The following is an 18,246-nucleotide window of genomic DNA, read 5'->3' as shown; positions in this document are numbered from 1 at the left end:
TTGGTTTTCCTGCTTTATTTTGCATAAAAACCGACTAATTGTAGATACCGACCTCCATTTGAGGTCGGAAATTTTTAGGTCGGTATTCACTTTTTTTTAGTAGTGTAATCAAAAGAATAGCATTTTTTCCCCTCTAATTGACCTTACATAACATGAATTTGGATTATTCAAAACTCAATGTGAGTATAAGTTATCGAATAGAAGAAAAATTAAAAACAGTAAAAGAAATCACATTAATTTTTCTTTTTATATTGACAGGTTAAAAATCAAATTTACAACAACATAAAAAGAGAGGGACTTATTATTTTTTATTTATTACTTCATATGTCCCAATTTATATAACATAGTTTAAATTTTGATTATCAAACAAGAAAATCTATGGGCGCTATTTATTCATATGTATGTCAAAAAAAATTTAAAGTGTTAATTAACTGTTGTGATTTATAATATTTTTAATGGAGAAGGACCTAAAATATCACTCAACCATTTTGATTGGTACAAAATTATCCTCCGCCCATCTTTCGGCTCCCTAATACACCCGACGTTAATCTTTTGACTTTAAAATATCCTTTTTTTAATGGCACACTCTCATAAAGTGGATGGGGGGCAATATTGTATCAAACCCCACAATTTATGGGTATTTTCATCCCTTCTCCATTAAAATAATTCGAAATTACTTAATATACGGGCTCATATGATTGACCCGATTTAGAATAGTAAATAAATAAAAAAGGTTAGTCTTGTACTTTTTACAATCCCCCCCCCCTCCATCACTTGACCCGATTTCGAATTTCATAGTAAATTCTTCTTGGATCTTGTCCACCATTTTAATATTTTTTTTCTTCAATTTATGACAAAACAAGGGAGAAAAAAAGGAAAAAATAACGATGACATTCATATAGAATAATTAGGTCAATACAAATGATTTGATTAAGCAACTATGTACGTATACTACATTTTTCTTTTGTGTCTACATGAAATTCAAAATCAAAGAATGAAAATAACATTTTCTCCTATCCCCACCCCACATGACCATGATAATAATACAAATTAAAAGAATATGAACATGTACGCTTATTTTGAATTTGAGTCTCTGATATCCTAATTAAGAATATGAGATTAAAAAAAGAAGAGGAAATGAACAAAACAATTGGATGATTGATAAAAAAAAAATTATATTAATAAAAATTAATAATATTTGTTTGGATAGACAATTAGACAAGGCGAGTATAGATTTCAATTGGATCCCCAGTTATGAGTTGGTTATAATAAATTGGTAGTTGATTCAAAATAGGACAATAGCTAGGCAGATATCGTGAAATAAGTAATGTTTTTTATATTATTTTCAAGTGTATCGAGTCAAAATAGGAATCATATGTGACTTTTTATTATTTATTTGAGAAATGTTTTAACTTTGGACCAATCAGATGATGCAACATAATAAATAAATATTTAATAATTTTATTTTAGGGGTACTATTAAAAATAAGGGCATATATGAGTCAAAGGGTTAATATCAATGGTATTTTTGAGCTAAAAGGTTGACGTCAGGGGTATTTGCGGGTCGAAAGGCAGATGGAGGGTAGCTTTGTACCAATTCAAATAGTTGAAGGATATTTGTACTCTTCTCCGTATTTTTACTATAGTTTTAGATATAAAATTATTTTTCAAAAATCTTAAAAATTGTATTACCAAATGCACGATCAAAATAAAAAAGTTTCATTCTTGAAATTGAAACTATGTCATAAATTGAGATGTAAAAAGTATTATCTAATTTTATTGTATTCCAAATAATTAATATTGGCACTCCAACTTAGGCATATCATAGTTCTTGTACTAACCATCATCAAACAAAGGAGCTTACATCTCTAGATAGAACTCCTTATTGCATTATGAAGTTGGTACAATTTTTGGGGAAGGTCTATTAAAAGGGACAAACAATTTAGTCAATTAGGTCGGAGTCCTTCAAGTCTTAAATATTGTGTAAAAGTGACAAATGAATAAATAATATTAATTTGGTTAAAAGATGCTTTCTCAATAGCCTCCAATTTTTAATATTTACACTTTTACCTCTATATTTTTTACCTTAAAATATCTAAAATTTTACCAAAATAGACACAAAAAAAGGCGCTCTTTCTCAACTTCATAGTCTTCCCAACGATCCTCTTCAACCGCAGGTATATTGGTCAATCCTTTCTTCTTGTTCTTGTTCTTCATTTTCCTTTATCTGCAAAAATATGTGCTTTTATTGAGAATATCTATCAAGAAAAATTTATGAAAAAAGAATATTAAAATATATATATGTTTGAGTTTTTTTTTTTTTAATGCATTTGTTTTATTTGAGCTTTGAATAAACTAAAAAGAGCATTATTGATAAGTATGAAAATCACTTTGTGTCCATTCCTAAGCTCCGTTTAGTGAACCCAAAGTGATTGTTTCAGTCAACAACTTTCGTAGTTGTCTAGGCGACTGCCGAAGTTGTTTATTAAAATAATTAAATATGTCTCTGTTGATGTCCAACAACTATCTTTAGTTGTCCGGCGATAGTAGAAATTATCCCAACGACTAGTGCAGTTGTTCGACAACTGTGTTCTATTGTTGGTCTATTGAAGAATTATAAAAATTTCTAAAGCTACTAAAATTTTCTTACTATTGTTGATAGTTATGAAACAACGAAATAGGTGTAAAAAAAGTATTAAATATTCTTTAGTGATTTCAAAGTTGTTTGATGAGTATCTTACTAGCTGAAATATTGTGTGGTGTCTTCAGGTATTGTGTCCATCTATGGAAGATCAAATAATAATTGCAGTTGATTTACTTGGTGAATAGGTAGAGAATCCTACTTGTTATACTTGGTGATCAAAGGGTCGAGAAACATTACCAATAAAGACAAGTGAGAATGTTACGTATAATGAGTTTATTGAGATCATTATTTCTAGGTTTGAGTTAAATTGTGATAAAGATGATCTCTCTATTACTTACATGTTTGGCTTCATTGAAAGCAAAATGGAGCTCCCTCTAGGATAAGGGATGATCGTGATTTACGACTTTTTTTGGATGATCGAAGTAGGCCCATTTTAAGAATATTTGTTGAAAAGATAGCATAGACAACAAATTCAGTTGCAAATGATGAAGAACATCATATTACTATTGATTTTCCTATAAACGAGGATGTTTCTCAACATTTTATACCAATACAAGGCAACCACATGGATGATGACGGCACAAGTTTTTATAAAGATAAAATTTTCAAGGACAAGCGAGAATTAACTAAATTGTTGAAGCTTGCTTATGTGAAAAAAGATCAAAGACACAAAATCAGTGAAGAATTCGAAAGATGTGTATTGTGCTAGATGTGTAGATCAAAACTGTGATTGGTGGTTGCAAGCAACAAAACTTCAAAGTTGTAATAGATTTGAAATTAAACGATACCGCAACATTCACTCAGGTGGAGCACAATATCTTACAAGTAATGGTGTAGTTTCATGACTTTTTGTCATATTTATAACATGTACTTAATGATACGATTATTAGTTCAAACAATTTAAATAGTTGTATCTCAACAACTTCTAATTTTTATATCAAAAACTTCTAATTTTTATATCAAAAACTTTTAATGTTGTTGGACAACTGTAATAGTTGAAGGGTCAAGTCCTTCAAACAACTGCATTAGTTGTCCAACGATATTGAAGAGTTGTCCAATGATATTGGAGAGTTGTCTTACAACTTTGCATAGTTGTCTAATAATAATTGAAGATCGATCTAGCCATTTTGTAAATTATTAAGTATAAAAAAAATTATTTAATAATAACTGAAGATCGATCTAGCCATTTTGTAAATTATTAAGTATAAACTAAGTCATTTAATAATAATGGAAGTTCGATCTAGTCATTTTGTGAAATATTAAGTATAAACTTAGTCGTTTAATAATAACTGAACATCGATATGGTCATCTTGCGAATTATTAAGTATAAACTAAGTCGTTTAATAACGATCTAGTCATTTTGTGAATTATTAAGTATAAACTTAGTCGTTTTATAATAACCGAAGATCGATTTAGTCATTTAGTGAATTAATAAGTATAAACTAAGTCGTTTAATAACGATCTAGTCATTTTGTGAATTATTAAGTATAAACTTAGTCGTTTTATAATAGCCGAAGATCGATTTACTCATTTTGTGAATTAATAAGTATATACTAAGTCGTTTAATAATAATTGAGCATCGATCTAGTCATTTTGTGAATTATTAAGTATAAACTTAGTCGTTTAATAATAACTGAAGATCGATTTAGTCATCTTGTAAATTATTAAGTATAAACTAAGCCGTTTAATAATAGTTGAATATCGATCTATTCATTTTGTGAATTATTAAGTATAAACTTAGTTGTTTAATAATAGCTGAAGATCTAGCCATTTTGTAAATTATTAAGTATAAACTTAGTCGTTTAATAATAATGAAAGTTCGATCTAGTCATTTTGTGAATTAATAAGTATAAACTTAGTCGTTTAATAATAACTGAACATCAATCTAGTCATTTTACCGATTTAGTCATTTTGTGAATTAATAAGTATAAACTAAGTCGTTTAATAATAATTGAACATCAATCTAGTCATTTTGTAAATTATTAAGTATAAACTTAGTCATTTAATAATAACCGATGATCGATTTAGTCATTTTGTGAATTAATAAGTATAAACTAAGTTGTTTAATAATAATTGAACATCAATCTAGTCATTTTGTAAATTATTAAGTATAAACTTAGTCATTTAATAATAACCGATGATCGATTTAGTCATTTTGTGAATTATTAAGTATAAACTTAGTCGTTTTATAATAACCGGAGATCGATTTAGTCATTTTGTGAATTAATAAGTATAAACTAAGTCGTTTAATAATAATTGAACATCAATCTAGTCATTTTGTAAATTATTAAGTATAAACTTAGTCATTTAATAATAACCGATGATCGATTTAGTCATTTTGTGAATTATTAAGTATACACTAAGTCGTTTAATAATAATTGAAGATCGAATTAGTAAATATAAACAAAGTAATTTAATAACAACTAAGGCAGTTATAGGAACAACTGAACTAATTGTAGGAACAACTGAAGTAGTTGTACTGACAACTAACAGTTGCATGGAACAACTAATAGAGTTGTACAAATGACTAAATAGTTGCACAGAACAACTGAAGGAGTTGTACAAACAACTAAACAGTTGCACGAAACAACTTAAGGAGCTATACAAATGACTAAACAGTTGCACGAACAACTGAAGCAGTCGTCCAAACAACTAAACAGTTGTACTAACAACTAAATAATTGTAGAAACATCTAAAGTCCTGAAGCAATAACATGGATAATTGAAGAGAAAAAGAGACAATTAAAGTAGTTGATAACAAATACACAAAAACTGAAATAATTATATCATAAACTAACACACAAAAATAGTTGATAACCAATAGATATAATACCTATCCAAATATTTTGTAAATTAAGTACAAAAATCACCTTCATACACAACTACTCTCTCAAGGAGTTAATTCCTTCTCAAGCACCACAACAACATACTTCATCCTACAATTATCTTGTATGTGGGTGTTGCAGCCATCCATTTAATCATTCTTAGTGGCTTAGCTCTTCGCGCTTCCCGCAGGCTTTTTTATAGAGAGAGAGTAAGGGGGCGGCACGGAAAATTGATCCGCTCCGAAAAGCTAAGTTTTTCGGTTCACCCCCCTATGTGGTTGGCCTTCTTGCCAGTCTGCCTCCTTTCTCTTGATGAAATAGATCAATACCCGAGCTCCAGCGTTGCTTGCGTTCTTCACCGGGAATATATTAAGTTAATGAATTCTCTACAATATTTGGAGATTTAACCACTTTATCAATCAAAATTTCACCTTCTTTTTCAATTTTCGCTAATTGCTAACTTAGAGGAGAAAGAGAATGACATCGAAGTCCAATCATAATAGAGAATTCATTAATGCCAAAAAAAATTGGCAAACCATTATAATCAATCCAAACCTCTTTTTTCTTTTCAGAAAAAATACGACAAAGATTAAGATCATGTACTAACTTTATTGGAAGTTTTACTGCTACATCTTTATCCAACTTCAAACAGTGACCAAAGCAAGATTTTTTAAAATCATTTTCAATATTTTATGTGATTAGAATCTTTCTAAACTCAACAAATTGAACTCCAAAACCGACTCTTGCATTGATTCTAGAATCATAAGACTCGAACTCATTCAAGTGAGTCTTAAATTTATACGTACCGTTGGCAATGGTTTTGACATAATCTGGAGAGGATTCAATACCTTCTTCTTCTTTTTTATCTGATTGCTCACTTTCACTTTCATCACTTTTTTCTTCTCCACTAGATTTATCTCCATCACTTTCATTACTTTTTTCCTCTCTACTTAATTTATCTCCATCGCTTTCATTACCTTTTTCCTCTCTACTTAATTTATCTCCATCACTCTCATCATCTTTTTCTTTTTTTCTTGAATTTTTGTTGCTACTCTCATTACTTTTTATTTCACCTAATAGGTCACTGCTGCTCTTACTACTTTTTTCCATCTCACTAGATTGTTTGCCACTATTTTCATCACCTTTTTTTTTTCCTAATAGGTCACTACTGCTCTTACTACTTTGAAGTGTTTCAGTACCTCCTTTTTTAGCAGCAGTTAAGCTCTCAGCATTTTCTCCAGCATCTGGATTGGATGAAGATGTTTCAATTCTCTTCCTCTTATATTGACGCATTATATCTACACTAAAATAGTTTTAAAAATTAGTAAATAGTATAAAATTAACTTAATAGGATCAGTAGAAAATGTGTAATTGTAGTACATTAAACATCAATAATTATATTATTTGTCCTACAACTAATCAATTGATCAACAACTGAACACAGTTGTCCAACAATTGTCGTAATTGTGGGAACAACTTATTTAGTCGTCCGACAACTACATGCAGTTGTTGGACCATTTTGTATCCGAAAGATATGCCTAATTAATCCTATAAACAACTTCACTAGTTGTCCACACAACTACGAAAGTTGTTGGCTGAAACAACTAAATTGAATTCAATAAATTCATTAGCACAAAATAATTTTATACGGACGAAAAAAATTCTTTTGAGTTAATTTCAACTTCAAACGGAATAAATGCAATGCAAAACAACAAAAAATTATCATAAATAGATGATAATGATTTTCTTCTTTATGAAACCCTAGTTTTAATAATTTGAAATAGAAAAGAGAAGAAAATTTACCATGTATGATCAGGAGAAAAAACAATAGAAAATGTTGAATGATTTTGAAGTCGAAGAAGAAGCAAAAAGTTTGAAATTTTTTCCAAATTTTCGTCGCTTCGTCCTCCCCGTCGTCCAGTTGTGTTCTAACTGAAAAGGAACTCTTCAAAAACTAATGAGTATATACAATTTAGTCTTTAAGTTTTTATCACAATTTTAAAAATACTATTTTAAGTCCTTAAGTTTTTAAAATTAGTAGTTTAGTCCTTTTTTATTAATATTAAAAACGAGAAAATAGAAAAGAAAAAAAAAGAGGGACCCACTTGTCCCTTTTTTTTAATTGAAAACTTAAGAGGCATTTTAAGCTCATTTTCTCACTTCTTCAGTTGATAAACTATATAAGGTGAGAAATAAGGGGTCTCTTGGCTTACAACTCTAGTTGAATGAAATTAATTATTACTCTATCCATTAAAATGAACTGAGCACTAGTTAGTTCTCCTTTTCTCTCAGCAGAGTCCAGCCATGGGTATCATGGGTACCACCCATATGTCTGATGATGTTTACTGCAAGCTCCTTGTCAAGCTGTACCGATTCTTGGTAAGGGACTAGAAACAAGTTCAATGTGGTGATTCTGAGCAAGATTAACAAGCCTTTACTATCTCTCTCAAGGTTGATTTCTTACGCCAAGGGAAATGGGGATAAAACTGTTGTCATTGTGCATACTATTACCGTCGATGTTAGAGATTATAAGTTTCCAAAATTGAAGGTGATAGAAAATAACAAATAGAACGATGAAGAAAGCAGATTGAAATAAGCAATAGAAGAAACAATTATTACTGCGCAACTCTCTTATCTTCAATATCAATCAGGATAAGTCAATATATAGACTTTTACAAAGAGTTTTCTGTTACGCATAAAACCCACAAACCCACGACTACTAGGACTCCTAACAGTCGCTACTAACTCACTAAGAATCTACCCACTTCCTAATAATTAGGAGTTGAACATTTCAACAAAATAAAAAGGCTAACAAACATTAAATAAATGATTCCTAAACAAAATAACACTTCCAATAATGCCTCCCTTAAACTGATAAGTCACATACATCGGTTTAACTATCTTCACAAGAGATAACATGCTTCAATGTACAAACTCCCAGTAGCTTTCTTAACTTCACGACTGCTGCATGATTGAGAGGCTTGGTTAAAATATCAGCAACTTGGTCTTCACTTTTGCAATAGACAACATCAATGATCTTATCCCTTGTGAGATATATTTGGAAATGAAATTTCACATCAATGTGTTTGCTCCTCCCGTGCAAAACTGGATTTTTGGAAAGCTTAATCACTAAACCATTATCACAGTAAATTAGAGTTGGCTTTTGAGGAAGAAGGCATAGTTCAGCTAGAATATTCTTCAGCCAGATTGCTTGAGTGGCACACACAGTTGCTACCACAAATTCTGCTTCTGTAGTTGACAACGTAACAATTGGTTGCTTCTTGGAACACCATGAAATAGCACCTGATCCAAACATAAAAACATAACCAGTCGTGCTTTTCCTATTATCCTTATCTCCAGCAAAGTTACTATTTGTGAAGCCAATTAAATCTGATTTTCCTCCTTTTCTATACAAAATGCCAAGATCATTCGTACCTTATAAATACCTGAGAATTCTTTTAGCAGCCAACAAGTGAGTCTCTCTTAGCTTTTCCATGGACCTGCTTATTAGACTTACATAGTACATTATATCAGGTCTAGTCGCTGTCAAATACATCAAACTTCCCACAATCTTCTTGTAGAAAGAATTGTCAATCCTTGTTCCTGTAGGATTTTTTTCAAGCTTCAGCCTCCTCTCTGCTGGTGTGGCGACAGAATTGCAATTTGTCATTCCAAATCTCCTTAAAATTTCATGGACATATTTCTTTTGTGAAATAAAAATTCCACCAGAGGACTGCTTCACTTCAATTCCCAGAAAGTAATGCATCAGGCCAAGATTCGACATATCAAACTCGGTCATCATCAATTGCTTAAAATTATTAAGCAATACATGATCATTTCCAGTATAGGTTAAATCATCTACATATAAGCACACAATGACAAGCTTTCCATCTTCAATTTTAGTATAAAGTGTATGCTCATAAGGACATTTTTTAAAACCTGCGGTATTAAAATAAGCATCAATGCGACTATACCAAGCTCGTGGAGCTTGTTTTAGCCCATATAATGTTTTTCTCAATCTGCAAATTTTATGTTCGCTGCCACACTTAATCTAACCAGGGGGTTGATCAACATATACCTTCTCTTGTAATTCTCCACGTAAGAAGGCAGATTTCACGTCCAGATGATAAATTGGCCAGTCATTCTGGGCTGCTAGTGCCACCACCAACCTGATGGTGTCAAGTCTGATTGCTAAAGCAAACACCTCTTTGTAATCTACACCATACTCTTGCTTATATCCTTTGGACACCAAGTGCGTCTTGCACTTGTCAACTTCACCATTTTTATTGAGTTTGGTTTTATAAACCCATTTAACTCCAATTGTTCTTTGCCCTTTTGGTAGATCAGTAAGCTCCCAAGTGTCATTTCTTTCAATTGCCAAAATTTCAGCATCCATTGTCTCCTTCCAGTTTGTTTCTTGGACAACACTTTCAAAATTTATTGGGTCACAATTTGCGAACAATGCAAAATGAGCACTTGGCTCATCATTGATATTGACACTGGTTACCTGGTAGTCTTGCATCCATGTAGGTCTTCTTCGGACATGAGGAACAACTTTCTCTGCTTCGATAGGTTCTTCTGTAGGTGGCAAAACCTCAACAGTTGGACCAGCAGTTGCTGGAATTTCAGACCTTGGAGCTATGTCCTCAGATTCATCATCGCATAGAACTTGACTAGACAACTCTTCATCCCAATTCCAAGTATTGTCTTCATCAAAAACAACATATCTACTAGTCACTATCCTTTTTGTCAAAGGATTAAATAACTTGTACGCCATCAGGTTGGTGGTGGCACTAGCAGCCTAGAACAACTTTCGCTGCTTCGATAGGTTCTTTTGTAGGTGGCAAAACCTCAACAGTTGGAGCAGCAGTTGCTGGAATTTCAGACCTTGGAACTACATCTTCAGATTCATCATCGCATAGAACTTGACTAGACAACTCTTCATCCAAGTTCCAAGTATTGTCTTCATCAAAAACAACATCTCTACTAGTCACTATCATTTTTGGCAAATGATTAAATAGCTTGTTGATTAAAGTTTCAAGGACACTTCTTCCAATTCTAAGTGTCAACGATCATTAGTTAGTATAATAACCCAACTAAATGAGTTGGGGTCGAATCCCATAGGGAGCGATATGTGTTTAAGATTTAATCGGTAAGTCCAAACATGTTCGAATCATTCATAGGAATAGACATTATCGAATAAAAACATAATTCAAATCAAGGGGTGACACGAATGTCAACTAAAGGGGTTTTGGTTTTAGTTATCAACTATAGCAGTAACAAATTAATACAAAAATAACAATAGAGAGACGGGTTCTTGGGATGTGATTCGATTACAGGCTATTATAGACAAATGGGTAATTGCAACTGTTAGAAAATAGTTGTAAATCAGTGCATAAGCTAGACTATAGAGGAGGTAAATTTTCTCTATCAAGTTGATTTCTCTCGAACATCAACAAGCATGCAAAATAAGAACAACATACGCTTTAGTCCATTCACTCTCTCGAGTTGAATGTGTGGAAAAGGGTTTAGGATTCACTCTCTCGAGCTGAACTCATGACAACCCAATACCCACAGACCATCAATCAATAATCTTTGTTTTAAAACCTCTCTCTCAAGCAAGCCAAAAATACGAAGGTAGAACTGCATTTACAACTACAATTCTTTAATTTAAGCCACAATTACTGATTTAAATCACTTCTAAACAGCAATTACACTAACAATTAGCAACACCCATTAGCTAAATCAACCCATAATCACATAATCACACCCCAAGAATTGGGATTTTAGCTAGACATCATAAAAGATAGATATTGTTACCAAATTGTGTTTCCATCCACTAGGTACGATTAATTTCGTCTTCACAAAGGTCCAAACTGAAGAATCTCAAAGACCCACTTCCAATTTCTCAAATATGGAAAACTTCAATTCTTCAAAGCCAAGGAAAACTTATCTCTCAGTTTAGAATACTCACTATTCAAAAATAAGATACTTGATAATGATAAAAGCTTTATTGATTAAATGTTCAAAAATGTATTTATAGTCGCCAAAAATATACTGCGAAGGTCTATTCGGTGCAATAAGTCGGGCTCGCTGATCCACTCGACAATGCTCCATTTAGCCAATTTCATCGCTTTTTTGTCTTGGCCTTCAGCATCCTCCAGGTCTGTAACTTTGGGTGATATAACACTGCATCGCGGAACCACTCGGCGATCCACCGACTGCTTCTTTCTCTCGCCGACTTGACTTTCTCTTTCAGGGCTTGGCATACTAGAACTTTAGGCGATCAAATGGCCACTCGGTGACTCGCCAAATGGAATTGGCGATCACCAGGCTCTCTTCTTTTCCTTCTTTCAGCTCGCTTCGTTCCGTTTTGCAACTTAGTGTCCTTGCTTTGTTCCTCAATCCAAATACCTGGAAATCAAGGATTTTACATCAGTTATTTGCACAAAATAAGCATTTGAGGATACTAAAACTATACAAATAAATCCCTAAATGAGTCCAAATCTAGGACTCATCAACACCCCCAACTTAAACTTTTGCTTGTCCTCGAGTAAAAATCAAGTTCAGCAGTTCAAAAAGGATGTTTCAAACAGTGCTACACAAGAACTAATCATGAATGCACACAACAAGACTCAACTTACTCAAGCAAGGATCAATTGTGCACTCAAAGGTTCAAGTTGTGACTCACCACTATGAAAGATTCTCAAGTTCACAATACTTGCTTCAAATGCAAGTTCAAGCTCAACAAAGGTACTCAAATGCCCTAACACAAAGATGATTCCACATTCACACTCAATGGTTCAACAATTTATAGTTCCGAAATTAAAAACAACTCTCACACTAGAAAGGATGAACACATGCATGAATTCACCCATAGATTTACCCTTATTTTCCAGCCAACATTTGTTTCAGCCCACTTCAAGATCAAAAAGGTCTTTTCAAGGCTTGTAATGGGGATGAGTGTAAAGGTATGGTCATTTAGGCTCAGTGGATATTATCCTCATGAAATGTGGTGTGAACAACACTTTCTTTCCTTTTCTTCATCATTTTCATTCAAGCTCACAATTCACCCTATTATTAACTTTCCATAGAATACCGGACACCCCATTTTCTTTTGCACTTTCATAACTTTATTTCAAAACTTTTTCGTTCTTTTTCTTCTTCATTCACCTTTTCTTTTTCTCTCTTTTTTTATGGAGGGATTCCATATTTCTCAAAACCATGGATCAAGGGGTATTCTTTTGCATTTCTTGATTTATCTTCTCTTTCCACCACACCCCCAACTTAGGCTTTTGACCTAAGTTGGCTATTCAAACAAACCACAATTCATGAGGATTATGGGTGAAGGGATAAAGAGAGGTCTCATTTGCATCAAGTTTCTTCCAAGGAAAAAGGACAAGGCTCAAAGGGGTTCAACATGGTTCAACATGGTTCACACACTCACAAGGTTGGCCACAAAAGAGGTATAATGTCAAATTGTTTCACTCTTTAAAATTGTTGCCTAAGATCATTTTAAGAGCTTGAATCACTTAGTCAACCAGACCAATGGGGTAAATTCTAGGTGTCATCACACATGGTTCACGCCAAGCTCATCACATAAGACATTGACATTAATGTCAAACAAAACTCCACACTTCTGCTAGTGTGCAATGTTCATCCCAAGAGACTCAATTTGATAACCAGCTAGTCACAACACATGCAAAAAGTTTACATATTGTTTATGCAACTTCTTTTGGCCTCATCGTAGCTGCACATTCAGTTTTGTTCGATTATGAGCACTATTCAAGTCATCGGTATTGATCAAGACCGATACTCAAATTTGCAAAAGAACCACATTCAAACACAATCAAGAGGTGGCACAAAATTTTCAACAAAGGTCAAACCATTTACAATTAAAACAAGGAGCCACAAGCTCAACTATCAAAACAGTGTTAAAACACGAATTTCAACACAAAACCCAATATATACACAAAAATCATAATCATGAGAGGTGGGTATGGAAATACCTCACCCCACCACAAATAAAAAGGAATTTGTCCTCAAATGCAATAAAATATCCAAAAAGTAAATAACGATGACAGAGAGGGAGGTAAAGAGGGATCTGTCTACACAGTCGCTCCATCTGTCGGGGCATCAGTGCATGGTGCAACACTCTAAACTTAGGCATCAGTGCCCGAAATCTCCCCAGAAGTACTATCTCCACTGGATCCAGCCATAGTGGTGCCTCTCAAAGAGATCTAGCGAGTGATCTGAAACATCGCATCCTCCAAGTCTGCGAGATCATCATATACCTCAACATCTCGCACCTCTATCTACTCCTCGTCGATCTCTGCCTCCGACTCATCAGCTGCTATGTCATCCATTTGTACATCTCAGGTGGTAGTTGGAGGAATCTCAGTTGTAGGTGGAGCATCTTCTGTCTCAGCTGCCTCAAATAGGGTGGTGAAGTCTGTAGACTTGAGATAGTCCACATCATTCCTAAAATTTTCCACCTCAACTCTCAAAGTCGTCACCTCTAAAGTAGCCCACTGTCTACTCTCACAAGTCTCAACTCTCGCAATGAGAGTGTCAATCGATGCTCGTAAGGGTGTCAGTGCAGCTAGGATGGCAGTATCTATCATCCATGGTACAATAACCTCCAGTCGAGTAGCCCTCACATCCGCAGAATGGGGTAAGTGCCCCATCTTCAAGAGCATGGCCTGAGTGATCTTGGTGGGCAGGGCTGTAGTAGAACTACCAGGAGTCTGGGAAGAAGAAGTACTTGAAGGCCCAGGGCCGGAGTAGGCAAAGATGCCTATGCAGGTATAGAGTCAATGTCCATCTCTCACGATGTATCTACCGGGGCTGCTCTCCTCTTTTCAGCCTCATCATTAGTGTACTCGGACTAAATACGCCGAATGTCTGTGGAGGATGTGGAGTGACCTCAATATCTCTCATCGCGTCCCGGGGAACTCCAGAACGCCGGCACAGCTCTGTAATCAACACTGGGAATGGTAGGGAGGTCTGTCTCTTCTTGGCCCTCATGGCCATCTCCTGCTCTATGATAAGCCCTATGTCAATGCTCTTCTTAGACATAATCGACCCGAGGCAGGCCGCCTTAGGATGGCGAAGAATGGACTCATTCTGGGATGGCATAATGGAGCTGCTGATGAATCCAAACCAATATCGTGCAGCTACACTCAAGTCCTTCTTCTCGATCGGGACTCCTGCCTCAATCCACCTCGGAGTGGTGTCAAAGATGAGGGGAGCTAGCCAGCCCTTGAGCTCATCCAATGATGCTCTAGTGGTACCCAAATTGGGATAGACAAAGTCTGACCCTCTTTTAAATATCGCGTTGATGTGATCACAACTACAGTGCACTACTGTCCCCCGTACCATGATGGACCCCACTGGTCTGAAGGTACTGGCTTTCTTCTTACCCTTAGGAACCAGGTCACCATATGCCGAGTAAAACTCCCATACCCATGAAGGAATATAGGGGCCACGGGGCCTGGTAAACCGTTCAAATTGATGATACTGGAGTGTCTCCCTTACCCTGGAATATTTTCCATCTAGGCCCTCCGTAGAAAGTAGCTTCTCCTCCAGAATAGTCTGTAACACATCAGATTTTAATCTGTTGAGTACCCTGGGGGGAAGGACCTGTACTGGGCCACAGTTGGTGCCGGAGCTGGCATTGTACTAGCTACAAGAGGAGTGGTTGCTGGGACTCTAGATGAGTCAGAACGAAACCTAGCACGAAGCTCTGCTCGCCTGGAATGAAGTGGTTGGTCATCATCTGACACAGATAATGTAGCCTGGGAGTCAATGGACTCTCTCTCCCTGCCGGAATTGTGCTCTAAAACCTCATAAACTAGCTTCTTGCCTTTGCCCTTGCCTCCCTCTGGAGGCTTTGTTCTTCCCTTCTTAGGACGATTAGCTCCTCCTTCATTTATAACTACGCCATATGCTCGTTTACGGGGCGGCATATCAAGTTTGGTTCTAGTCATATCTGCAAAAACATCAAAAAGAGTTAGAAACAATTCGAGTAGAGTTGTAGAAAATAGTTACAGACAGACCCGCCGAATCGATCGGCGAGTCACCGAATCATTTTGGCAAGCCAGATCAGGTTCGCCAAAAGGATTGGCTTCAAACTTTTCTCAGACAATTGGCATGTCGGCGATGGAAGGGCCTTTCGATGAATCGCCGACAACATTCGGCCAGCAAGAACTAGCTCCGGGGAACTCCAGAACGCCGGCACAGCTCTGTAATCAACACTGGGAATGGTAGGGAGGTCTGTCTCTTCTTGGCCCTCATGGCCATCTCCTGCTCTATGATAAGCCCTATGTCAATGCTCTTCTTAGACATAATCGACCCGAGGCAGGCCGCCTTAGGATGGCGAAGAATGGACTCATTCTGGGATGGCATAATGGAGCTGCTGATGAATCCAAACCAATATCGTGCAGCTACACTCAAGTCCTTCTTCTCGATCGGGACTCCTGCCTCAATCCACCTCGGAGTGGTGTCAAAGATGAGGGGAGCTAGCCAGCCCTTGAGCTCATCCAATGATGCTCTAGTGGTACCCAAATTGGGATAGACAAAGTCTGACCCTCTTTTAAATATCGCGTTGATGTGATCACAACTACAGTGCACTACTGTCCCCCGTACCATGATGGACCCCACTGGTCTGAAGGTACTGGCTTTCTTCTTACCCTTAGGAACCAGGTCACCATATGCCGAGTAAAACTCCCATACCCATGAAGGAATATAGGGGCCACGGGGCCTGGTAAACCGTTCAAATTGATGATACTGGAGTGTCTCCCTTACCCTGGAATATTTTCCATCTAGGCCCTCCGTAGAAAGTAGCTTCTCCTCCAGAATAGTCTGTAACACATCAGATTTTAATCTGTTGAGTACCCTGGGGGGAAGGACCTGTACTGGGCCACAGTTGGTGCCGGAGCTGGCATTGTACTAGCTACAAGAGGAGTGGTTGCTGGGACTCTAGATGAGTCAGAACGAAACCTAGCACGAAGCTCTGCTCGCCTGGAATGAAGTGGTTGGTCATCATCTGACACAGATAATGTAGCCTGGGAGTCAATGGACTCTCTCTCCCTGCCGGAATTGTGCTCTAAAACCTCATAAACTAGCTTCTTGCCTTTGCCCTTGCCTCCCTCTGGAGGCTTTGTTCTTCCCTTCTTAGGACGATTAGCTCCTCCTTCATTTATAACTACGCCATATGCTCGTTTACGGGGCGGCATATCAAGTTTGGTTCTAGTCATATCTGCAAAAACATCAAAAAGAGTTAGAAACAATTCGAGTAGAGTTGTAGAAAATAGTTACAGACAGACCCGCCGAATCGATCGGCGAGTCACCGAATCATTTTGGCAAGCCAGATCAGGTTCGCCAAAAGGATTGGCTTCAAACTTTTCTCAGACAATTGGCATGTCGGCGATGGAAGGGCCTTTCGATGAATCGCCGACAACATTCGGCCAGCAAGAACTAGCTCGCCGAAAGTTACAGTGCATTTTAGGGGTTAGGGGCGCAGAAAGGGCAATCAAGAAAGACTTTCGCCGAGTGCACTCGGCGAACTCAGGTTTCTCGCCAAAAGTTACAGAACCCACACTCAACAATTACTTGAAATTAAAACCGATATAGGGGATTCGGTGAACCGTTGAGTGGTTCGGCGAGCTTGACCCAGCTCCCCAAACTGCCCAACATGCCTACTTTCAACCCCATCTTCCAAATTCAACCCCGCAGCCTCCGAAAACAAAATCAAAACATGCACACATTCAATTAAACTAAGACCCATTACACCCATTCCCCGGGATACTCAGACTTCTCCCGGTTTGGCAAAATTTGGTCATTTGACGACTTTAGCCCTTAGAAATGACGTCAAATGCTCCATCATCGGGAAAAATATGTCATTTAGCACAAATGCGGGTTACTTAGACTTAACCCTACTAGACCCAACACCAAATTAGCACAACCCAACAATTTTGATCAATTTTAAGGCATGTAAATCTCGGGAAATCAACAGTTAGGCATTATAGGCATAATATTCAAATTAAAACAGGCACACACGCATATAATTACGATTAGAGAGGCCCAGTACACATCACTAAGATAAGATAATTGCAAATGAGTAAAAATTACTAATTACAAGTTTGGGATTCGGAAAACCAACCTTAGAAGCCGAATAAATAAGTTGTAACGCTAGGCGGCAACGATATCCACTTCGAACACACAATCGACGACCAAAAAGTAGTAAAAACACAAAAATATGGGAAATTATAGTGCGGGTGTGAGTTTGGGAAGTTTAAAAGTAAGGGAATGTGAAAGATTTTGTACTTTTAAACTTTTGGCCTTTAAAACCATCAGTTCTCACCCATTCGGCGACATTAGTTTTGCTCGCCGACCCACTGGGCGACACGCCGAGTGGGCATTTATCTTGCTGAGTTTTACATGACCTCCAGTTAATGCGAGGGTCCAAACGGCGGACAAAGTCGTGATCGTCGACCTATTCGGCGACACGCCGATTTGCTCCTGGGCTCACCGAGTCTTATAGACTCCAACCTTACAAAATCTTGAGTCCAACGGCGGTCCAAGTCGGGTTCACCAACCTCTTCGGCGAGTCGCTGACTGGACATTTAGCTCACCAATTTGTACTTTCCACACAATCATTCCACACTTTAACCTGCACAATCAACACACGATTATTTTAAAAACAAAATGAAAGCAGTAAAACTTGGGTTGCCTCCCAAGAAGCGCCTTAGTTAACATCGTGGCAAGACGCAATTTCC

General features: G+C 36.5%; 1 protein-coding gene across 1 annotated transcript; it reads right to left on the bottom strand.

Annotated features, from left to right (window-relative positions):
- Window positions 1-5,335: 5,335 nt before the first annotated feature.
- On the bottom strand, window positions 5,336-6,760 carry LOC107061475 (uncharacterized protein DDB_G0290685-like). Its single transcript, XM_015310759.1, has 2 exons — window positions 6,274-6,760; window positions 5,336-5,343 (listed from the first exon to the last, which is right to left on the bottom strand). Exons 1-2 carry the CDS (start codon window positions 6,758-6,760, stop codon window positions 5,336-5,338), a joined length of 495 nt encoding a protein of 164 aa, XP_015166245.1.
- Window positions 6,761-18,246: the final 11,486 nt, after the last annotated feature.

Source organism: Solanum tuberosum, unplaced genomic scaffold, assembly GCF_000226075.1.
Source record: "Solanum tuberosum cultivar DM 1-3 516 R44 unplaced genomic scaffold, SolTub_3.0 scf00137, whole genome shotgun sequence".
NCBI classification, from domain to species: Eukaryota; Viridiplantae; Streptophyta; class Magnoliopsida; order Solanales; family Solanaceae; genus Solanum; species Solanum tuberosum.
Note: the sequence above shows the minus strand (reverse complement) of the source record. Positions and strands in the feature narration are given on the sequence as shown.